General features: G+C 38.1%; 1 protein-coding gene across 8 annotated transcripts in view; it reads left to right on the forward strand.

Moving 5' to 3' along the window:
* Positions 1-24,773, forward strand: part of LOC124406816 — a 132,877-nt gene that overhangs the window by 57,906 nt on the left and 50,198 nt on the right. For 7 of the 8 annotated variants that reach the window (XM_046882427.1, XM_046882432.1, XM_046882429.1 and 4 more), the window contains 20 exons: positions 10,850-10,920; positions 11,497-11,805; positions 11,911-12,234; positions 12,341-12,652; positions 12,813-13,118; positions 13,204-13,518; positions 17,584-17,910; positions 17,993-18,304; positions 18,393-18,725; positions 18,806-19,108; positions 19,584-19,889; positions 19,973-20,287; positions 20,364-20,690; positions 20,776-21,090; positions 21,175-21,498; positions 21,574-21,879; positions 21,948-22,253; positions 22,328-22,645; positions 22,754-23,077; positions 24,383-24,700. In XM_046882427.1, coding sequence (XP_046738383.1) covers positions 10,850-10,920; positions 11,497-11,805; positions 11,911-12,234; positions 12,341-12,652; positions 12,813-13,118; positions 13,204-13,518; positions 17,584-17,910; positions 17,993-18,304; positions 18,393-18,725; positions 18,806-19,108; positions 19,584-19,889; positions 19,973-20,287; positions 20,364-20,690; positions 20,776-21,090; positions 21,175-21,498; positions 21,574-21,879; positions 21,948-22,253; positions 22,328-22,645; positions 22,754-23,077; positions 24,383-24,700 — 6,071 coding nt within the window. The remainder of the gene's footprint in view (positions 1-10,849; positions 10,921-11,496; positions 11,806-11,910; positions 12,235-12,340; positions 12,653-12,812; positions 13,119-13,203; positions 13,519-17,583; positions 17,911-17,992; positions 18,305-18,392; positions 18,726-18,805; positions 19,109-19,583; positions 19,890-19,972; positions 20,288-20,363; positions 20,691-20,775; positions 21,091-21,174; positions 21,499-21,573; positions 21,880-21,947; positions 22,254-22,327; positions 22,646-22,753; positions 23,078-24,382; positions 24,701-24,773) is intronic. The other variant, XM_046882431.1, reaches the window with a different exon arrangement.

Consider the following 24,773-nt stretch of genomic DNA (forward strand, 5'->3'; position numbering starts at 1 on the left):
CTAGTTCACCATGCAGCCCATCTCCATGTGGCCCTAATTCTATATGCCAAGTGAAAATGGGAAGACCGGTTTGTTCCTGTTCAAGCACCTTTGTAGGAAGTCCGCCAAACTGTCGTCCAGAATGTTTGATTAGCCAAGAATGCAACGTCGATCAGGCTTGTGTGGCGCACAAATGTATCAATCCATGCCCAGATAGTTGCGGACCTAACTCCGATTGCACAGTCATTAGCCACACTCCGTATTGTTCCTGTAAATCAGGCTTTGCGGGAGATGCATTTGTTGGATGTACAGCAATTCCTGGTGAGTAATTGGTTTTCATAATATGCTTATTTAGTACATTCGGAGTTGGTTCACATATTGTCATGCATATTTCCATGAGTTATACTAATTACTTTTTTTAGAACATGTACCTGACGAACGTGATCCTTGTACACCAAATCCTTGTGGAAATAATGCATTATGCACTATTCTGGATGGTACGGCAAGATGCAGCTGTATACCACCTTATGTTGGGGATGCTTATGTAGGTGGTTGTAAGCCTGAATGTCTAATGAATCCAGACTGTCCGAGCCATTTAACTTGTTTAAATCAGCATTGTCGAGATCCATGCCCAGGTGTTTGTGGTGCAAATGCACAGTGTGATGTGGCTAATCATATACCAGTTTGTTCCTGTTCCAAGGGATATATTGGTGACCCATTCCAGGGCTGTAAAGTTGAAAGGCCTGGTAAGTTACAAAGTATGGTTTCATTCAGAAATGCAAATTTCTTAAAACAATATGCGAATCTCATTTTTTACTATGCTTCAACTTTCAGGTATACATATACCGCCCCAAAATCCGTGCACTCCATCACCATGCGGACCATACAGTATTTGTCGTGTGATGAATGACCGAGCAGTTTGTTCTTGTAGTCCGGGATACCAAGGCACACCGCCGTCTTGTCGACCGGAGTGTCTCGTTAGTTCAGAATGTTTACAGCATCATGCTTGTATCGGTCAAAAGTGTACCAATCCATGTCCTGGAGTATGTGGTCTCAACGCTCATTGTCAGGTGGCTAATCACAACCCAATATGCAGTTGTCCACCTCAGTATAACGGGGATCCATTTGTAGAGTGCATCAAAGAAGGTATGGACTACATATCCATTTGTCGAAACGATGCTTCTAATAATTAATCGTGTTTGATATTCAATATTTCGATGCTTTCGAAAATAAAAAATATAGAATTACTTTAAGCTATTCATTTCACCTCATAAATATTAGCCACTACATGATCATTATTGTTTATCACATGTTACAGTTTCTTAAAGAAAATTCTGTATGTGTTAAAAGATGTATTTCTGATGGAAGCTTATTTACCTTCAATTTCATTTCATTTACAGTGCCAAAAAATGTGCCAACAAATCCATGTTTACCATCACCATGTGGAGCTAATGCACAATGTCGCGTTGAAGGCAATTATCCTGTTTGTATGTGTCTGAGCGGAATGTTTGGTGCTCCTCCAAACTGCAGACCAGAATGTCTCATTCATCAGGATTGTCCAAATCACCTTGCTTGTGTGCGAAGGAAATGTCTAGATCCTTGCATAGGATCTTGCGGATTTAATGCTGGATGTAGCGTGCAGAATCATCGTCCCATGTGCCAATGTTATGAAGGTTTCGAAGGAGATCCGTTCTCCGGATGTAATCAGAAAGGTTTGTACTTATCTATTGTATGCGAATTAATTTTCCGCTAATAAAGCTCATTCATTCAAATTTAATAATGAGGAGTACCGCATGTACTGCCTTATTATAATATCATTGGTGAACATTGTGAATTTTTGTATATTCATGACTCTTTTTCTTGCGAGAAAACAATATTAGGTGCTCAGGAAGCTCAATTGGAAAGTCAAATTTGAAATATGTTAGGTCAATAGGACTATAGACTATCCGGACCGACAGACCAAAGTTGAAAATAAAGTAAACTATTTTCTCGTTTTCACCGGTAACAAAACATAATTACATGTCAGGCTAGAAAAGGTCATACACCTCCTAAAGCTAATAAATACTCTTCTTTTCACCGAACTGATCAAAGGTAAAAAGAAATAAAAAAAATCATGGCAGGGCCAACCGTTTTCATGTAAGAGTCACACGTAAATGCAGAATTGCTACGTTGGCATCCTTTTTTCTATGTATATTTCATATTTATACAGTACAGGATTTGTAGATCACTTCGATAATAAATTATAATTCGTTTTCATACAGAGTCACTTAAAAAAACAATTATCTGCAATTATGATAATTAAATAAATATTATGTTATTTAGCTGTCCCAGTCGAACAACCACCTGCTGAACCTTGCAATCCATCACCGTGTGGGTCAAACGCTGTATGTAAAGAACGTAATGGAGCAGGTTCATGTACCTGTCTTCCTGATTACCAAGGAGATCCGTACTTGGGATGCAGACCGGAATGCGTGCAAAATTCTGACTGTCTTCATACCAGAGCATGCATCAACAATAAATGTCAGGATCCATGTAGTGGGGCTTGTGGGCTGAATGCTGAATGTCAAGTTCATAATCATCAACCGTCATGCACTTGTTTATCTGGTTACACTGGAAATCCTTTGACATCTTGTCACGTTCCACCGCAAGGTTTGTATTGTAATTAATCTCAATGAAGATCTTCTCTCAACTAATACAGTGGTAACCTTGACATGATAATTCTTGTTCTTCGCATAACAAATGCAGAGACATTCATTCGTTGCTGAACGTGAGTACAACTGATGCAGCTAATCTACCTGCTACCTGTATAAGTTGTTCTTTCTCACCCGGATTTCGCTTTCGGTAATGAATAAATGACACTGTAGAGTGAATTATTAACAGAGAGCTGGACAAAAGCCTTAATACAATAATTCGACGAATTTACCCAATTAATACAATAATATGAATTTGGTCTGGTATTTTAAACATCGCGTTCAAAGCTATTTTGCAAACTCAAACTCACCATCTAATAAACAGCTCCTCCGATATGATACGTATAACACGTACAATAAGGTGAAAGCATTCAATTTGGTCGAAGCACAAGTTCCATAAGATTAATTCGGGGTAATCTATTTTCTTTTCAAACAAAGTTCAGAGCCTAAAATAATATACAATTTGATTTGAACCAACGCTGTTGACTGGGAAGTCTGGTAATTTTCAAATCTTCCTGGATTTCAATGAGTATAGGATATGTACTTGCTTTATCCCTCTTTTACTCTTTTATTGGAGAATCAAAAAAATCCCAATTGTGTAACAAAGTTCAATAATATCTCATAATTAATTATTACAGTTAATCCACCAGCACCAATAAGACCATGTGAGCCTACGCCTTGTGGTCCGTACAGTAACTGCCGGGCAGTGAATGGACACGCAGTTTGCACTTGTCAATCTAATTACATTGGCAGTCCACCAAATTGTCATCCTGAATGTGTAGTAAGTGCAGACTGTGCGCAGGACAAAGCTTGTGTTGGTCAGACATGCAAAAATCTATGTCCAGGAACGTGTGGGGAAAATACTAATTGTCAAGTCGTGAATCACAATCCTATCTGCAGCTGTGTTCCAGGATACTCCGGCGATCCATTTTTCCGATGCTTAAAGATCGAAGGTATAATATTTTCACAGATATTACTTATACTTTATCAATTCATCAATGCATTCACATGTGTTACGCACATCTTTCATGTATTTTTATAACACTCTGTGCACTAGTTTTAGTATTCACAACGTATACCAGTACAAATTCTGGGAACCAGCCAATACATACTATGTAAAAAACATAATTTTAATGCCAAAATTCTTGAACCAGTTTTACTAGTTCCAACTGAATATCTAAACTAAAAAAATTCATGCCTTTGCAAGAATTGTTCCAGGAACATAGAGGTAGTAGTGTCCTGAGAACCCCAAAAATGAAATTATGAAATCAAAAAATACGAGAATTAGAATATTTTGATTACGAGTTAGAATCTTTGCTGACGAATCAATTTCTTCATGTTTTCGAATGATGTATGTCTAATTACCGGAATTCAGAAATACATTTTATGGTTATTTTTTTACAGGTCGGATACCCCCGACACCAAGTGGAAATCCATGTATACCATCACCGTGTGGTCCCAATTCACAATGTCGAGTAATTGATGGTTTCCCTGCTTGCTCATGTTTACCAAATTATGTCGGCCGTGCGCCTACTTGTCGCCCAGAATGTGTCATCAATGAGGAGTGTCCAGGAAATCTGGCTTGCCAAGGTGTACAGTGCAAAGATCCATGTCCCGGATCATGCGGTGTGAACACTTTCTGCAACGTAGTCAAACACAACCCTGTGTGTGTTTGTAGTCCAGGATACACCGGTGATCCATTTACCGAATGCTTACCGATAATAGAAGGTAATTTCATTGCACAAGTACAAGAACACTATTAATACAAGTGTTTTAATCCTGTAAAGTTAAAAAAAATTTACCTAGCATAGCAGTCAGGCTAATATTTTCAATTCTTGCAGTTCCTATAACAACCGAAAATCCACGGACTCCATGCAATCCCTCCCCTTGTGGTGCGAATGCAAGATGCAATGAACGAAATGGCGCGGGCTCTTGTACATGCCTCCCTGAATATTTTGGCGATCCATACACCGGCTGTAGACCTGAATGCGTAACCAATTCCGATTGTGAACGCACCAAGGCTTGCTTGAACAACAAATGCATTGATCCTTGCACAAGTGCATGCGGTCGGAGCGCAACTTGTCAAGTATTCAATCACGCACCTTCTTGCGTTTGCTTCCCGGGCTATACTGGCGACCCATTAGTATCTTGCGTGCATGAACCAGGTAAAATGCAGCCCAAATCTGATACCTAAAAATTTTGCTTAAATTACAATCCAAATAACCTGATGATTCTGTTTGATCAGAATTCAACCAATCAGCACCTATTGAGCCATGCGAGCCATCTCCCTGTGGACCAAACAGCAACTGTCGTGTGTTGAATGAACATGCTGTCTGTTCCTGTCAGACAGGATTTATTGGCACTCCACCGTCTTGTCGTCCAGAATGCACAGGCAGCTCTGAATGCCAACAAAACAGAGCGTGCATCAACAATAGATGTGTTGATCCTTGTCCAGGAACTTGTGGGCTAAATACGAAGTGTCTCGTTGTAAATCACAACCCCCTTTGTACTTGTTCAAACGGCTACACCGGTGATCCATTTGCAGGCTGCACAAAGATTGAAAGTAAGTACAAGCTTAGCATTCGTATGAATTCACTGGTAAATCATACAGTAAAAAGAAAACCCTTGTATTTAAAAATATAATGACAACAGTATTTTTCCGAAATCTCAAATTTTGGGATTGCAATAATTGTGAATTTGTAATCCATCTATTCTGACTATGCATGACTCTGTGCATTGCGAAATACAGCCCAGCAATTGGTCGATACTGGGATCAGTTTTATAGTTATTGTGCATGTACCGGAATAAACTTCATTTAGTGAAATAGGAGAATTGAACGATTTGGTCATAGTATTCATAGCTATTTCTCGAGAGATAACAGAAAAAGAGATTCAAAAATCTTGTGTCACACTACTTAGTTTATGCAAAACTAGTATTTGACGTCTATTAATTCTTCAATACTTCACGAATTTTATTGGAATATGTAATTCCTGTTCAAAAAAAGTGAAACCTAAACTCACTTTTCTAATGATAACTTCTACAATGTCAAGTTGAGGACATTGGAATTAGTATGAGTGAAGTTGTTGGATCAGTAAAAAACTTTGGGTAAGTTATAAGTCGTCTTTTGGTTGTGAATACATTTGATATTGTTGTCCAGCTTGATTCTCCAGATTCAGATATTTCACATCCAAATTTTTTTTTTCGTTCAAAGAATACCTGATTATTTTCGAGAGTTAAATAACATCAATTTATTTGCATTGGTATACGCGTATAATTGTGTTTGTCACAGTATGAGTATGATTTATTTTTCTGATCTGATTAAAAAAAAGAACGATTGAGATAACAAAAGACTATAAATTTTATATATTTATTCTAGTAGTCACACCGCCTAGTAGAGAAGCAGAAAACCCGTGTGAACCAAATCCATGTGGTCCAAACTCCCAGTGCAGAGTTATAGGTTTCCAACCTGCATGTTCTTGCGCCCTGAATTTTATTGGACGTCCACCCAACTGCAAACCGGAGTGTGTTGATAACTCAGAATGTCCAACTACTGCAACTTGTGTAAATCAGCGCTGTAAAGATCCATGCCCAGAAACGTGTGGAAGTTTTGCAATATGCTCTGTCAAGAATCATCAACCGCTTTGTACATGTCCAGAAGGTTTCGTTGGAGATGCATCAGTGGGATGTAGCTTAATTCCACCATCTTGTAAGTAACATAAAAAGGATAAAAATCGATTCGCTGCTGTAACTAAACAAACGTATTTGCTAATGGTATACACTGTACGTACATTTTCTTACTTAGCTACTGAATACACTCCAACCAATCCTTGTATCCCAACACCATGTGGACCAAATGCACAATGCCGCGAGAGGAATGGAGCTGCTGCGTGTGCCTGTCCTTCAGATTATATTGGCGATCCGTATAATAAGCAGACTGGATGCAAACGAGAATGTGAAGCAAATAATGACTGTGCATATCACTTGGCTTGCGTTGGATTCAAGTGTATCGATCCGTGCCCAGGTACCTGTGGAACATTATCCATTTGTAATGTGGAAAAACATGTTCCTCTTTGCACTTGCCCAGCTGGTTACACCGGGGATCCATTCTTTGCTTGTAACATGGAAGATCTAAAGGGTATGTTATATCGTAATCCGATATTCAGAGGATTAATTACAATTTTATGAAGTGATCATAGAATTATAGGAATCTATCATTCTTTGCTTGTAACATAGAACACATGATGGATACATTATATCTTAATCCAATATTCAGAGAATTAATTATAATTTTATGAAGTGATCATAAAGCATATTGCTTATTCTGTGATTCAACAACTCATGGGCAGCAAAGTTCAATCTTTTGCAATAGAGGAAAAACCATATTTGAATGGCAGTTAATTTTTTTTTTGTGTACTTCTTGCAGCTAGTTCAAAATATAAGTATTTTTCTCAAGTAATTATTATTTTTCTGAGTTTTGCTGTGACGTTAAAAGCTTAACATTGATGAAAGGGATAACATTTAGTGTAGTATTTTTTCTCGGACGATTTAAAATTTACATTGCATGGCTTAAAACATAGTTTTTCACCGTTCCAAACGAACAAACTTGTAAATTTGCAATGCACTTTCTGTCTTTCTAACAGAGAGAGTATCAGATTGTCTTTAGCATATCAATACACCCATTGATAAGAGAATTACACTTCAAATATCATCTGAATCAAAAATATTCAGTCCAATCAAGAAGAATTGATCTCTGACAAATCTAAAAATATAAATCAACTACGATTGATTTATCCTGATCTCAGAGATGTCTCCAATCTATTTTAATGTCTCTTTTATTTTGTCTTGCAACCAATAAAATATGTCAAGACCCTCTTGTAGTTGAATATAAAGTCAACATTATGATTGGTATATACCTACAGTGATAGATCCAGTCCGAGATCCATGTGCACCATCTCCTTGTGGACCAAATAGTAAATGTCGCACGGTTAATGAACAAGCTGTATGTACGTGCTTGCCAGAATATACTGGTACACCTCCGTTGTGTCGTCCAGAATGCATTGTTAATGCAGAATGCCCAGTTCATTTGGCTTGTGTCAATAAGAAATGCTCCGACCCTTGTCCAAATACATGTGGATTAAGAGCAATATGCACAACTAAAAATCATAATCCAATATGTACATGTCCATCTGGATATACAGGAGATCCTTTCACTCAATGTTCTCAAGGTAAGATTTTCGATTTAATACATTTTTCTCGAAACTCTGTAACAATAGTATGAATTTCATTCAATTCTTTTGTATATTACATAAATGTTTGCACCTTTATTTTTAGTACCGATGGATATTCCACAAACTGAAAGACCACCGTCTTGTACACCGTCACCTTGTGGGCCGAATTCACACTGTCAGATGATAACATCTGGTAGCCCTGCATGTTCTTGTCTTCCAAATTACATCGGCTCACCACCGGAATGTAGACCAGAATGTGTTCTTAGCTCTGAATGCAAGAGTCATCTTGCTTGTATCAATCAAAGATGCCAAGATCCATGTCTAGGATCATGCGGAATCAGTACTGAATGCCATGTCTTAAACCACATACCAGTATGCACGTGCACCACAGGATTTACTGGAGATCCATTCTCACGGTGCTCTCTAATTCCAACAAGTAAAGTCACCATTGTTTTTCTCCAAAAGGATTTGAAACCAGAATGCCTGGGCTGTGCTATTGAAAAAGATGATGTGATCAATCATAAAATGTCTTGAAAGAATTCAGCATGTAATTGATTACATGATTTATCTTGTAAATTCTTTAAACTATATAAATAACAAATTACTAAAACATGAATCGTCAGAGACACCAGATCAAAAATCACAATATCAACTATGTGGCTGATTGTATGATTTTTGATCTATTATATTTTATCGGATTTATAAGATAAATTATATAGTCAATTACACGCTGAATTCTTTCAAAACAATTTTTGATTTCTTACTTCATCTTTTTAAGTATGGTTGAACAATTTAAGTCTGCAAAATTTGGTTCTGGAGTATTCCATTTTTCACGTAGGGCAGGTTTAAAAAAACTAGAATCTCTTCTCCTTTGCACTTAACCGAGTTAAAATGGGATTATAACTAATCAATTACCATGGGAGGGTTGTGAAGCTCACAATCCCAGGCATTCTAATGCTAATTGTAAGAAGGTACATTACTTGCATTAGTAACAGATTAAGTAATGAACCGATTTCATTTTTAGGCACAGAACCTATTGTTCGCGATCCATGTAATCCATCGCCATGCGGTCCGAATGCTCTGTGCAAAGATGGAGATTGTGAATGTTTACCTGAGTACACTGGTAATCCATTTGAAGCGTGCAGACCTGAATGTATTCTCAATTCTGAATGTCCACGAGATAAATCTTGTCTACGAAATAAGTGTACAGACCCTTGCCCAGGTATTTGCGGACAGAACGCTCAATGCGATATTGTAAACCATATTCCGGTATGTTCCTGCCTAATTGGATATGTCGGAGATCCTTTTGTTAGCTGTCGCAAACAAGAACCAGGTAAGGAGGTCGAGCTGTTCATTGCAAAATTTTTGGTCTAACACTTTGACTTGTATGTTCATTCGTCTTTATGATAAAAATAGATGGTATTTGGTAGTAAAAAATAAGTTATAATAATCATAATGATCAAACTTAGCATAAAATGACTCTAAAATGATGGGGGTAAAATTTAAGGTTCGTGAAACTGTAGTTCACTAGATTTCGGACATTATGAGTGTTGTACAACTTAACAATCAATTGATTATTTCAGTCATGGACAACCACAATAGTAGTGTGTTATGGGAAGAAAAAATTGTTGCCAAAATAATTAATAGGTGATAGGTAGTAAAAAAATAGGTGAAGCTCGAGTAATTTTTTTTACTTAAAAATCATCATGAATAAAATATCTTTCTTCTAAAATCAATTCTTGATACTGATATAAATTTCATTTGGTCGATAATGAATTAGTGTGTATGTATAAATTTGTGTTCATAATTTTCTTTGCATATTCTAGAACGGGATAATCAACGCGATCCTTGTGTACCGTCCCCGTGTGGACCTAACAGCCAATGCCGCAATTCGGATAACCATGCCGTATGCTCTTGTCTCCAAGGGTATTTAGGCTCACCACCATCATGTCGACCAGAGTGCATTGTTAGTTCCGAATGCTCATCGACAAGAGCGTGTGTAAACAAGAAATGTACAAATCCATGCTTGGGCTCTTGTGGATTGAATGCTCGTTGTGAAGTAATAAACCACAGTCCGATATGTAGCTGTCTTCCAGGACAAACCGGAGATCCTTTCAGGAGTTGTTATGACATCCCAGGTATATCATGCCAGCATTTTCTGTCACATTATTAGCCACAAAAATTTATCTGTTTAGTTTTGAATATAAGTTATTACATTTCCAACTGAAACAATTACGGCTTACATATGCTTTCACAGTGCCACCAGAGCAGCCAAAGGCACCTGAAGATTCTTGCATTCCCTCACCTTGCGGACCAAATGCACTTTGTCAAAGCAATGGCGGTAATCCGTCGTGCTCATGTCTTCCAAATTACATTGGGTCTCCACCTTCGTGTCGTCCAGAATGTGTTATAAATCCAGATTGCCCTAGCAATAAAGCATGTATCAATGCCAAGTGTACAGATCCCTGTCCAGGCTCTTGCGGCGAGAATGCCGAGTGCAACATTGTTAATCATGCTGTTACCTGCACGTGTTCAACAGGATATACGGGAAACCCATTTGTTCAATGTGTAATAAAACAAGGTCAGTCACATGTTAAGATATCAGGAAATCATGGGTCAAGATCAATTTTACCGAAATTTCATCACTATCAATATAATATATCAATATTTTCATATACGTGAATTCGACATTTTGCGTACAATTACAGAAGAAGCCCTAAATCCCTGTGAACCATCTCCATGTGGCCCTAATGCAGTTTGCCAACAACGTGACAACGCAGGCGCATGCAGCTGTATCAAAGACTATTACGGAAATCCGTATGAAGGCTGCCAACCTGAATGTATTCTTAGTGCAGATTGTCCGACAAACAAAGCTTGTATTCGAAACAAGTGTGAAGATCCTTGCCCAGGTGTTTGTGGCACTCGTGCAGAATGTTCTGTTGTGAATCACATCCCCACATGTATTTGTACGCCTGGATACATTGGTGATCCCTTCACCGGTTGCACGCATCGGCCAGTAACAGGTAAATTTTATAAGTTGTGACGATTAACAACACCATGATAAAGAGCATGAAATATTCCGTAACCACTGTGTGAATAAAGTTGGTAAAAGTCGGATGAAAATACAGGTACTTGTAATTTGAATGAATTCTAGAAAAGAGAAAAAAAATGTTCTTGCAAATCTGGTAAACATTTTCTAGATCAAAAATTTAGTAAAATTTAGTCAAGTCTCAGTCTTTTTTCAGAGGTTTTAAATTCGTATTGGATCAACATGGATGAATAAGATGCTTGATGTTGCATTTCTTTTCTGTTTTCACAATCTGTTGCCAAAATTAAATGGAAACAGTTTCGCCAGATTGTGAAAATGTAATAGATATATGAACTGAGGCACAGCGAAATTTGAACAGAATTCAAAATTCTGAGTGAAATTTGTTTTTTTATATCTGGATTTCTATCTATGCAATATACATCGAAAGAACCTTTCAAAGGATGACCAATAATTAGGGGTGGAAATACTAGCCCTTGAGCGTAGATCGCTTCCTGAAACCGAGCATAAATTTGGATAGAATTCAAATGAATGTTACCTTTTAATGTTGTAGAACCGACTGTGTCTGAACCATGTTCACCCTCCCCTTGTGGACCAAGCAGCTTATGCAGAGTGGTTAACAATCAACCCGTGTGTACTTGTGAAAAATCTTATATTGGCACACCACCTAATTGTAGACCAGAATGTGTTGTCAATTCTGAGTGCCCTCAAGATCGTGCTTGTTATAAATTCAAGTGTAATGATCCTTGTCCGGGAACATGTGGTATCGGAGCTAAATGTCAAGTGGTAAACCATCATCCTCTATGCAGCTGTCCTCAAGGCATGACTGGTGATCCATTCTCAAGGTGTTATCGAGAAATAGGTAATGTCTGCAAACTTTAAAAAAATAATTCAATGAATTTGACAGAAGACACTGTAAACAGTACGAATATTGAGTTCACTTACTGATATAATTATTTATGTTCAGTTCCACCTTTGGATGTCCCGAAACAAAGAGATCCTTGCATGCCTAGTCCATGTGGTCTCTATGCAGAATGCAGGAATGTCGCTGACCAAGCAGCCTGTTCGTGTTTAAAGAATTACATAGGATCTCCACCAAACTGCCGCCCAGAGTGTGTTGTAAACACAGATTGTTCTTCTAATCAGGCTTGTATCTCCGAAAAATGCAGGAACCCCTGTACTGGATCTTGCGGAGAAAACGCTGACTGCCGTGTTCAAAACCACATTCCAACATGTAACTGCATACAAGGATATACTGGAGATCCTTTCACACTTTGCTCACCGGTCCAAGGTTTGTTTTAAGACTAGCATACTTGAATTATTTCAATTCAGAGTGATATTACTCACTTTGAGGGAATATTATTACCATAATTTTTATGATGAAACTTTGAATACAGAGCGTCCAAGAGTTCCTGATGATCCATGTGATCCATCTCCATGTGGACCGAACGCTCAATGCAACGGAGGCTCTTGTACATGCCTGCCAGATTACTTTGGAGATCCGACCTCATTTTGTCGTCCAGAGTGTACAATGAACTCTGAATGCTCACGAGTAAAATCATGTGCTAATCAGCATTGTATAGACCCATGCCCTGGTACTTGCGGATCCAATGCTCGCTGCGATGTTGTCAATCATATTCCCATGTGCAGTTGTCCACCTGGCACAACGGGTGATCCATTCTCTCTTTGTAGGCTATACAACAATGATGGTAGGCTCGCATGCTTTAAACGTTTTATAACACTGCATTTCAGTAATAATAACTTCAAAAGTAGCCAATTATGCAAAAGTTTTTTCGACCAGCACTATTGTGCATTATTACGATTATTTCATTTGTAGCGTATTTTTATTTACTACTGTAACCATTTTAGACACACCAGCGCAACCTTGCACACCATCACCATGTGGTCCACACAGTATGTGCAAAGTGATCAACAATCACGCAGTGTGCTCTTGTCAGTCAAACTTTATTGGCAATCCACCGTCCTGCAGACCAGAGTGTATAGTTAGCGCAGAGTGCCCATTAACACAAGCGTGCCTAAGAAGCAAGTGCTCAGATCCTTGTCCAGGCACTTGCGGACAGAATGCCAGATGCCAAGTGGTTAATCATAATCCGATATGTAGCTGCAGTGAGGGTTATACCGGTGATCCATTTACCAGATGCGACCCAGTCCAAGGTAATGAAATTCTTGCCACGCTTCAAGGTTTTTGGTTTACATACACTCCAATTAATAACACTAGATATTTCGTTTTCAACTACAGTTACTCCAGTGCCAATAAATCCATGCGACCCATCACCATGTGGGCCTAACTCGGAATGTCACGTCCGTGGGGAAAGTCCTGCATGTTCATGTTCTCAGAATTACGTGGGAGTTCCGCCAAATTGTAGACCAGAATGTACCATCAACCCAGAGTGTGCACCGCACCTTGCTTGTGTTCAACAAAAGTGTCGTGATCCGTGTATCGGTGTTTGTGGTGTAAATTCAAAATGTTCCGTGATCAACCATAAATCTGTTTGTTCTTGTTATGAAGACTACACCGGTGATCCATTCAGCAGCTGTCATCCTGTCGAGAGAGGTGAGTCTCACTTTATCAGTATGTACTGCATGTTGCATGAGTTTATGTACACACAAGTATTTTATTAATTATTATAACACAGCGGAGATATTGTGTATCCAAAATTCCCAGCAATGAATTGTTGCTTTTAGTTTATCAAGTTCGGCTGTAATGGGATAGCCTTCTTGAACTACTTTCAGGATGTAATTCTTTAATAGCAAGTTAACAAGCATTGACTTGCTGGCAAAAGATGATTCTTGTTAACAGAGTACGCTGCAATTAATTATTATTTTGAGAAGAAATGTTGAAGTTGTTTCAGTCAGTGAACTGAGTTTTCAATTATCTGTATACACGTTGGATGACAACACAACCCATTGATTAGCCACCAATTGAAAACACTTGCTTGTCAATATCGAAATGATGCGAAACATTTGTCCCTGTAATTTTATTTAACAGTCTCATTGTCTAATAGACACCGCAGAAGTACACTTGAAGAGTCGGAAAACGTACGGATACTTTTTAGGATTACTAGTGATGATCCCTGCAATGATTATAATATATTTTAGCTACGCGAATTTTGGATTATAAAAACTTCTAAATTATGTCGGGTTCGAAACATCTTTTTACATCGTATCATTTCGTCCAGAAAAAAGCTGAAATTATACATGAACATCGTGAATCAGTTCAGAGATTGTTGGAAATACGTTTAGGGAAAAGCTTGTTATTCCATTATCATTGCTTGAGAACTCAGGTGTAAAAATGATTTCTAGAATGTCTTGTGCATTTGTTTTCACTCAAGAGAGACAAGCCCGTAATTATTTTTGAGATAGTTAAAACATATCCGGTTACTATAATTGTACGTGCGATCATAATCGCACGCAAAATCCGCGTTTTATGTTCCGAGTTAATTTATAAGTTATAACTGTCGAAAGAACACTCTTTTCCTAGAATTCCTTATTTTTTCTGATTTTCACTTGCATACAAATATTGATAGGTAAATTTTCCACAAAAGAAGCTCTAGCACTAATATGATTTACCAAAGTTGTGATAGTACAAAGGTTTTGCTTAGAATGTGAGCAGAAATAAAAGCTCTTACTATTGTAATTAAAAGTCACTATTCGAGCGTTATGAATTGATTATTGACATAAAAAGTAGTTTTCGGTTAGATTCGTGTGCTCGTGTACACATGTGGATACAGATTTTGAAACATCTAATCTTTCAACTTCCTGTTTTTCTGGCTGACTCCATTGCCAACATAATCAACTAGAGAAAAAATTAGCCGTAAATGGCTTTTTTGGAATTTCAATGTTGGATGGTCCTAGATCGGTTCCAAATTTCGAAGAAAAATGTCTTTAATTTTTTCAGATTTTTATTCGAAGTCCCTACTGTGCCGGCAGGCCCCTGATTTTCTTTTTAATTAGAAAATTAGGGAATTTTACGATTTCCAGGGTCTCGCCTATTCACAGCGGTTTCGGATAAATTTCCTCAGAATCAAGGAAAAAATAATTTAAAAAATCCCACCTGTGCACAAAAGTTTTTAAAAATCGATTCAAATACCAAAAAATTAGGAAAGTTTGATTTTTTCAATATGAAATACTGAGGCTTGCTTATTATTATAATTTTTTGTTAACGCGCCTCACTCACCAAACGCTTACGTGCCCTCAGTGACCATGTGGTCGTATTTTATTTTTTATTCACGGATGTATATTGAACACGTTTCAGCTGAAAATTGTAGGTATTTGGAATTTTAGTATTTCGTGTTTCAATAAAAATCTGAAAAAATTCAACATCAATTGGCATGCTATGAACAACAATTGTCAACATTCATATTATTCAAAAGTTATTAATAAATCGTTCAAACAAATAATTCTTCAATAATCATAAGAAAATTCTGAAAAATTCACAAGCATTCAGAAAAATGCACACATTTGATCCGTATGAGTAAAAAAGAGCTGACCCAAAAAGTATCAAATAATTATTTGCTTAAACTATTTGCTAATGACTTTTGGGTGATATTATTATTGATAATTGTTGTTCATAGAATGCCAAATGTTTTTGAATTTTTTCATATTTTTATTGAATCGTGAAGTTCAAAAATTCCGATCGAATATAATTTTCAGCTCGAAAGTGTCCAACATACATCTTTAAATAAAAGATAAAATACGACCACAGGGTCACTAAGGGAACGTGAGCGTTCCGCGAGTGGGTTGCGTTAACAGAAAATTATAATATTAAGCAAGCCTCGGTCTTCTATATTGAAAAAATCAAATTTCCTTAATTTTTTTGGTATTTAAACCATTTTTTAACAACTTTGTGCACAGGTGGGATTCTTTAAATCATTTTTTCCATGATCCTGAAGAAATTTCCTATCCGAAAACGCTGTGAATAAGCGAGATCCTGGAAGTCGTAAAATTCCCTATTTTTCTAATTAAAAAGAAAATCAGAGGCTTGCCGGCACAGTAAAGACTCGAAATAAAAATCTAAAAGAATTAGAAACATGTTTTTTGTAGATGTAGAGCCGATTTATGACCATCCATCATGATGTTACATTTAACGACCACCCTAGTGTACACTCATGGCTAGTCTAGCTATATTTTCAAAATTTTTAACGAAGTTACGGTTTAGTCTCGCTTAAATCAGAATGTTTGCATAGGGGAACACTTTTATATTTAGAAAATTGCATTGTGGGAGAGAGTTGCCCTGGGACTTTTACCGACTTCTGAATGTTGTTTTTTTTTCATAAATTTGGCAGTACAAATCACACTAAAAATATTTCGTCTTCTATAGCAAACACGACATTCAGAAAAAAACGTTTAGTAGACAAATTTATTGGTTGTCAGCATCTTTTTGTATTCCTAGTCAGCTTGTAACATACTTCAGATAAAACACTCGAATGAAAGTACGATAGTGTGTTAGAGTAATGTTCAGTGCATAGGTAAATAATAATTAATCGAAAAAATACAAATTTAGTTTACAGACTGAAACATGAACATGTCTCACGAGAGTTATAAAATTGATTGCAGTGTTACATGGCACAAACGTACAGGTGTTTGCGTTGTGTCACAAAATACGATTTGATATCTGAAACTTATTAATTATCTCGTGGAAATTAATTGTCAATCGCATCTTAATCACCCCCCCCCCCCCCCGCCAGCCCTCCGTTACAACAAGATTAATGTAATTAAGAAGTCCTGTGTTTGAAATATATGTAGTCCGCTGAATTTTGTCCAGTCCAAACCCCATTAATATAAGGGTCTATACACAAAGTGCACACATGCTTTATACCCTAATGAACTAATAAAAAGGTCATTTTCATGATTTGCGATGTTCCAATACCCGTACAAACTGATGTTTGCAGATGAAGTTGCCCAATATTTGTGGTATTGATATATATTTGTAACCCCCATATTGGCCTTGGTCGCCTTGGTTGAACAAGAAACTGATCGGTGGAATGAACTCACGACTGCTTACCCTGCATTTAAAATAAATGCTGCCCTAATCCTGACATGTGATTAAATCCAACCCGTAGCCAACCTGCTCAAATTGACATAGAAATTTACCTTATATGGATGTAGAGCTAACAAGTACTTTACACAAAGCTAGTAAAGTAAGTAATGCCTATTTAAAACGCCGATATTAATGAACGATAACACAATTACATGCGAAGCTGGTCAGAAATAAGTCTGTTTGGCTCAAGCAATTGAAAGATAATATGAGAATAAGCAATACCGCTGAAAACTTCGAATACATTGTAAGCCATCTCAGCGGGGCTCCCTGCATATGTAGCACTTCATTAACATGATATATTATAACAATAATATACTGATCTGACCAACTGCATTGTACCCAACGTCTCACATATGAATAAGAACGTGTCCTCTGGATTCATAATAATAACAACAACAACAACAACAACAATAATAATAATATGCGAAAATATAAAATTCGGTTCTGGTGAACTGATTATGGGCTTTTAACTGCGGCACCGTTTGGTTTGCACTAAAACTGAAACATATAGGTGGTTAACTTGATTAGATATAGTTTGTAATTCAGGTGATAAATCCTTGAGTGCATTTCTTTTTCCAGTAGAGCCCCAAACAGAAATTAGGAAACCATGTGACCCATCTCCCTGTGGCCCGAATGCTATTTGCCGTGAATATAATGGCGCTGGATCATGCTCGTGTCGCTCAGACTATATAGGAAATCCTTACGAAGGCTGTCACCCCGAGTGCATGTCAAACTCAGATTGCATGCCAAATTTGGCTTGTATCAACCTGAAATGCAGAAACCCCTGTCCCGGAACCTGTGGCCTGAACGCACAGTGTAATGTTGTTAACCACATGCCAAGTTGTAATTGCAATTCAGGTTATACAGGAGACCCCTTCAGATACTGCGTCCCGCACCAGCACCTACGTAAGACTTTTTTTACCTATTTCCTTGCTACGATATTTCGCAATGACATGCACTAATCGTTTGAACATATTTTACGCTATAGCTGTGACGGTTGAAGTAGACCCATGTTTCCCGTCGCCTTGCGGACCAAATAGTAAATGCCGCAATACAAATGGCCAAGCTGTTTGCTCATGTTTGCCAACCTATATTGGATCCCCGCCGAGTTGTAAGCCAGAATGTGTAGTAAATAGCGAATGTCCACCAACACTGGCGTGCATCAATCAGAAATGCGTTTCCCCTTGTCCGAATCCGTGTGGATTAAATACAGAATGCAAAGTGATTCACCATAGCCCCATTTGTAGTTGTATTGCTAGATATACTGGAGATCCCTTCACCAGATGTTTCCCGCTGCCACGTAAGATTGTTTCGCAGAAAAAAAAAAAAAATTGTACAAAGTATTCATTCAACACAATTATTCTACACTTAGTAATCTTGAATTGCAGAGACTGTACTTGTACAACGAGATGAGATCGATCCATGCGTTCCATCTCCTTGTGGATTATATTCCGAATGTCGTAATATTAGGGGGTCTCCATCTTGCTCCTGCTTACCAACATATATAGGAGCACCGCCTAATTGCAGACCCGAATGTAGCGTGAATTCTGAATGTTCCATGAACCTGGCTTGTATCAATGAGAAATGTAAAAATCCATGCTTAGGATCGTGCAGTAGTACAGCTCTGTGCAATGTACGTAACCATGTCCCAATGTGCACTTGTCCTGATGGATATACAGGAGATCCTTTCAGCAATTGTTATCCAAAACCACCACCTCCAAGTAAGAGTTCAACACAACGGACTTGTCAATCAAAATACCAAATATCACCAGTACCCAAAACAATTTATTCTTTCTTTTAGCTGAAGTTGCAATTCATGATTTATGCGACCCATCTCCATGCGGTCCCAATGCCCTGTGTAACGACGGAATTTGTACATGTTTACCTGAGTATCGAGGTGATCCATATTATGAATGTCGCCCAGAATGTGTTCTCAACTCGGATTGTTCACGAGAAATGGCATGCATTCGCAATAAGTGCATAGATCCATGTCCAGGAACGTGTGGACGAATGGCCCAATGTGTTGTATTAAACCATGTCCCTATGTGTAGCTGTCCTACACGAATGACAGGAAACGCTTTTGTACTTTGCTTACCATTCCAAGGTACGTCATTGATTTTGAAAGAAATCAATTAGTGTTTCGACGCTCAGAAAACATATGTCATCTTTATAGTATCATTGATTTTCTCGAAGTTCTATACTTATAAAAATTGCGTTTACGGGATTCTGAATCACTTCGTATATTCACTATGAATTGTAAGAAAACTTTTTCCACTTCTGCCAACATGAATTCTACTTTAAATTACCTAAGCCTCTGTATGTTTTGCCCTCGAAAAACTGCTGAAAACAAATATGAAATGAGACCACTGCATTATTTTGAAGAATTATTCAATACTCCATGAAATCAATGCGATGCATCATCAAGACTTTATGTAAAAACAAGAATTAGTCTGTTCTGAAACATATAACCGTGAAATTCATATGGAACATATTTTCAAATATTGGGTAGCCATAAATTCAAAAGGCTTTTCTCGACTGTTAGATTATTTTATTTCACAAGCATATATTTTCAAATGTAGAGCCTGTGGATAGGAACCCATGTCAGCCGAGCCCGTGTGGTCCGAACAGTGTATGTCGAAAAATTAATGAACAAGCAGTTTGTTCGTGCGTACCGGGCTATATCGGTTCCCCACCCTCTTGTAGACCTGAGTGTACAGTGAGTTCGGATTGTTCACTAAACGAAGCATGCAGTAACCAGAAATGCAGAGATCCATGCCTTGGTTCTTGTGGCATCAATTCTAGATGTCAAGTCATTAATCACAATCCAATCTGTACTTGCCCTCAACTTCACACTGGTGATCCATTTGTGAGATGCATTCCAATACGTAAGCATATTATTTTGTAACGAATAACTAAGTGATTTATTTCTCAAAGTGCAACTAACTATGACTTATCTTCTCTTTCACAGTTGAAACTAGCCCTATTCAAGTAAATCCCTGTCAACCCTCTCCGTGTGGACCAAATGCTATCTGTAAAGTTATCAAAGATTCACCGTCTTGCTCGTGTCTCCAAGAGTACATTGGCATTCCGCCAAATTGTAAACCAGAATGCATAAGTAATAGTGAATGTAGTAGTCACTTGGCATGCATTAATCAAAAATGCAAAGATCCTTGTCCAGGTTCATGTGGTAACAATGCTGAGTGTCGAGTTGTTAGTCACACACCAATGTGTGCATGTCTTCTTGGTTTTAATGGAGATCCATTCACAGAATGTTTCAAACAATGTAAGAACGCACATACCCAACATCGTATTTCTGATCTTTCAATGATAATTATTCAAATAACTTACTCTCTTCATAGCCGCTGTGATCGCTGAATATCTTAGCCCATGCACTCCTTCTCCGTGTGGCTCAAATGCTATTTGTAAAGAGCAAAATAGAGTTGGATCCTGTACGTGTGTACCTGGATATATTGGAAATCCGTATGAAGGTTGCCGGCCGGAATGTGTCATCAATTCTGATTGTGCATCTACTCTTGCTTGTATTCGATCCAAGTGCCAAAACCCTTGCCCTGGTACATGTGGTCAGAATGCAGAGTGCCAAGTTGTCAATCATTTGCCGTCATGTTCGTGTATTCCTGGTTTTACTGGAGATCCATTCCGTTACTGTAATGTCGCGAGGCAACCCGGTAATTAGATATGATGTTATTGATTACAACTTATAGACGGCTGCACCAAACTTTTTCATCTTCAAAATTTCATATCGTCCCATAGTTGTAGCGGCAGATCCGGGAGATCCATGTAACCCATCACCTTGTGGCCCAAACAGTCAATGTCGCGAAATCAATGGTCAAGCTGTATGTTCTTGTAAGTCGGAATATATAGGAAGTCCGCCAGGATGCCGACCAGAATGTTTAGTCAGCTCGGAATGTCCGTTGAATAGAGCATGCATCCAACAGAAATGTGTTAATCCATGTCCTCAACCATGTGGAGTTAATACTAATTGTGAAGTCTTGAATCATAGTCCAATTTGTGCTTGCAAAAATGGTTTCACTGGCGATCCATTCACAAGATGCTTCTCGATTCCGCGTAAGCGAACATTTTCGTTTAATATCCCTCGTTGTTATATACTGTCGTATGACTGAAGATTAAACTATTTCAAACTCCTTTTAGAACCACTTCCAGAGAAGGCTCCAGCAATAAATCCATGTGTGCCTTCACCTTGTGGGCCAAATGCTGAATGTCATAACAGAAACGGGCTTCCTTCATGCTCTTGCGCATTGAATTATGTTGGTAGTCCACCAAACTGTAGACCTGAATGTACAATAAATTCCGATTGTCCAAGTAATAAGGCGTGTATCAGAGAAAAATGCAAGGACCCTTGTCTTGGATCTTGTGGAATAGGAGCTCAATGCAACGTCATAAATCATACGCCTATGTGCACTTGTACCCACGGTTACACCGGAGATCCATTTAATAACTGCTACTTTGAACCACGTAAGAAGAATTTGAGCTGTACATTTCAAAACATTATTTTAGCAAAACATCCCACACTTTGTGTTTACATTACAGCACCAGAAATAATTGAAAAAAACCCTTGCAATCCGTCACCTTGTGGACCAAATGCAGAGTGCAACGATGGCAGTTGTTCATGTTTACCCGAATATCGAGGTGATCCTTACTCAGGCTGTCGCCCCGAATGTGTTCTCAACACAGATTGTCCCTCGAACAGAGCTTGTGGCAGTAATAAGTGCTTTGATCCTTGCCCTGGTACCTGCGGACAGAATGCAGAATGCAACGTTTATAATCATGTTCCCATGTGTAGCTGTCCAATAGGAATGTCCGGAAATGCGTTTGTTCTCTGTTCGCCTATAAAAGGTACGAGGAATGTAAATCTGATTCTAATCGTTTCGCATGCAGCGTTTAACCACTCTTCTTTATAACAGAAATGGATTTGCCGAATCCATGCAATCCTTCGCCCTGTGGTCCCAATAGCTTGTGTCGTTCTGTAAACGGACAAGGCGTCTGCTCGTGTGTTCCTGGTTATATTGGAAGCCCTCCATCGTGTAGACCCGAATGTGTGGTCAGCTCGGACTGCGGAAGAAACGAAGCTTGTAGCAATCAAAAATGTAACGACCCATGCCCTGGAACGTGTGGTCTTAGAGCTCAGTGTCAAGTTGTTAATCACAACCCAATATGTAGTTGCCCCTCTGGTTACACTGGTGACCCATTCCTACGATGTGAATTCATTTGTAAGAACTTGCTTAATTTTTTTCCTTCCCAAACTGGCAATGAGTTTCCTTTCTCTCAAAACTGTTTTTCACAGTGCCCACCGAGATCAAGCCAGTGAATCCATGTCAACCATCACCTTGTGGCCCCAATGCTGAGTGTCAAGTACTTGGTGACATTCCTTCGTGCTCTTGTTTCTCACAATTTATTGGATCTCCGCCAAACTGCAGACCTGAATGTGTTAGTAACAGCGAATGCTCCAGTCACTTGGCATGTATAAACCAAAAATGCGCAGATCCCTGTCCAGGATCGTGTGGTTTTAATGCTGAATGTCGTGTGGTTAGTCATACGCCAATGTGCGTTTGTACTACAGGTTTTGTTGGTGATCCCTTCACTCAATGCAACATTCAACAATGTAAGAATAATTCGCCTGGTAGTGAAATCTGAAACCGGATTCTAATCTGATGTAATAGCTTAGCTGAACTAGTAACTGAACAACTGATGTAATTTTTAACAATTTTAGCTGAACCAGTTATTGCCGAGAAACTTTCTCCGTGTACTCCATCACCTTGTGGCTCAAATGCTATTTGTAAAGAACAAAATGGCGTCGGATCGTGTACTTGTGTATCCGAGTATATCGGTAATCCTTATGAAGGCTGTCGCCCAGAGTGTACTATCAATTCAGATTGTATATCCAGCTTGGCATGCATCCGATCTAAATGCCAAAATCCGTGCCCTGGAACATGTGGCCAAAACGCAGAATGCCAAGTAATTAGCCACTTACCAACTTGCACATGCATATCTGGATATATAGGAGATCCATTTAGTTACTGTCACCTCTCACCGCCAATGAGTAAGTTTTATACCGATTTAGTGCATATAAATGCACTGCAAGGAGCTTAGCAGCTTGTAACACCACATTTAATATATTGGCAATAATACTTAGTTCATTTGAACAAAATCACTAATAATGAATACTTATGCAGTCTATGAATAATCGCCATTAATTAAACTAAAAACTCCTACTAGTCACGGGTATCGTATTATAACATGAAAAAAATGAATTTTAATATCAGACTGTAACTTTCTATTACCTTTGGTGATTTAAGATTGGTTTCGGTGGAAAATCACTTTTTTGAATTTTAACGACTCGTTACGTTTTCGAGATTCTTAGAGAAATATCGGTCTGTCTGTCGGTGTGTTCGACAAACTCCTGCGATCATCTCCGAAACGGCTGGATGAAAAATCTTGAAACATTCATGATTTTACAACCAAACGATGCGCATGAAAAATTGACATGTCTCGTTTAATTTAAATTTTCGAATTGAAATGAATCGACTTTCAATGTTTTACCGACAAACCTACACTTTCGCCTCTTTATTACTTTATCTTAGCGAACGATTATGTTTTTATGAGTTTATTTATTTATTGGAAGAAAAGATGTATAAATTTTTTTGTTTTTCATCACAAAATTCGTTTTACTTTTCTTTCTTGTCTCTACTGATAAACCTATAATTTTGTCTTTTCGATGAAAAGTATTGCGAAAGAACTGTTTTCCCCGACTTTTTTATCACCACTTTGATGCCTTCGGAAATTTGTTCAACACCTAAGACTTTGTAGAATATCCAAGACAGAAAACTTGAATGAAATTTCATCCAAATTCGGTTTATTGATTCCGCGTGGCCCAACTGAGATAGTAATTGAGATCGAGTCCAGACAGAATATGGAAATCAGCAATAGTTTAAAGATTTTATCAGACCCGGAGAATCAGGAAATGTAAGTAAGGTTTGCTCATTCCAAGGAAAAATAACTTCTTCTCAGTCAGTACAACATTGAACAGCATTAACTACATTAAAAAAATAACCGCTTCATATTTCGAGAACAAATAATCAACTACCATTTATGTGTAAGACAGTAATGGGAATTAACCGAATGTAACTCTCAAATTAATTTACGCAAATCCTCTCAATATTCTTTGAAGTTTATCAAAAAGGATCTGTTATATCGAATTTTGACGTCATGAAAGTGTAGAAATTCCATTTCTGATCCATTTTCGCTATTTTACTTCATTTTAACCAAGTATTAAATTGACTCTAAACAGATATTAAGTATTCATTTCACTATCGATAGTTTCTGATTTTTGTGAATCTTGCAATAATTGTAGATGAACCATTGGACCCATGTAACCCTTCACCCTGCGGGCCAAATAGCCAATGCCGTGTCAGTAACGGGCAAGCAGTTTGCTCGTGTCTTCCTGAATACAAAGGGTCTCCACCCGGATGCCGGCCAGAGTGTGTCGTAAGCTCAGAATGTCAAACAAACAAAGCGTGTATAAATCAAAAATGTGTCAATCCATGCCCAAGTCCGTGCGGTTTGAATACTGATTGTAAGGTTTCGATGCATAGTCCAATTTGTATCTGCAAACTTGGATACACTGGAGATCCATTTACAAGATGCTTCCCAACTCCAAGTAAGTTCGCTTATTCACCCTAGTAACCACATTACAGATGACAATACAAACAATAAAATACAGCCTCATCGAA

This window comes from Diprion similis, chromosome 6 (assembly GCF_021155765.1).
Source record: "Diprion similis isolate iyDipSimi1 chromosome 6, iyDipSimi1.1, whole genome shotgun sequence".
NCBI classification, from domain to species: domain Eukaryota; kingdom Metazoa; phylum Arthropoda; class Insecta; order Hymenoptera; family Diprionidae; genus Diprion; species Diprion similis.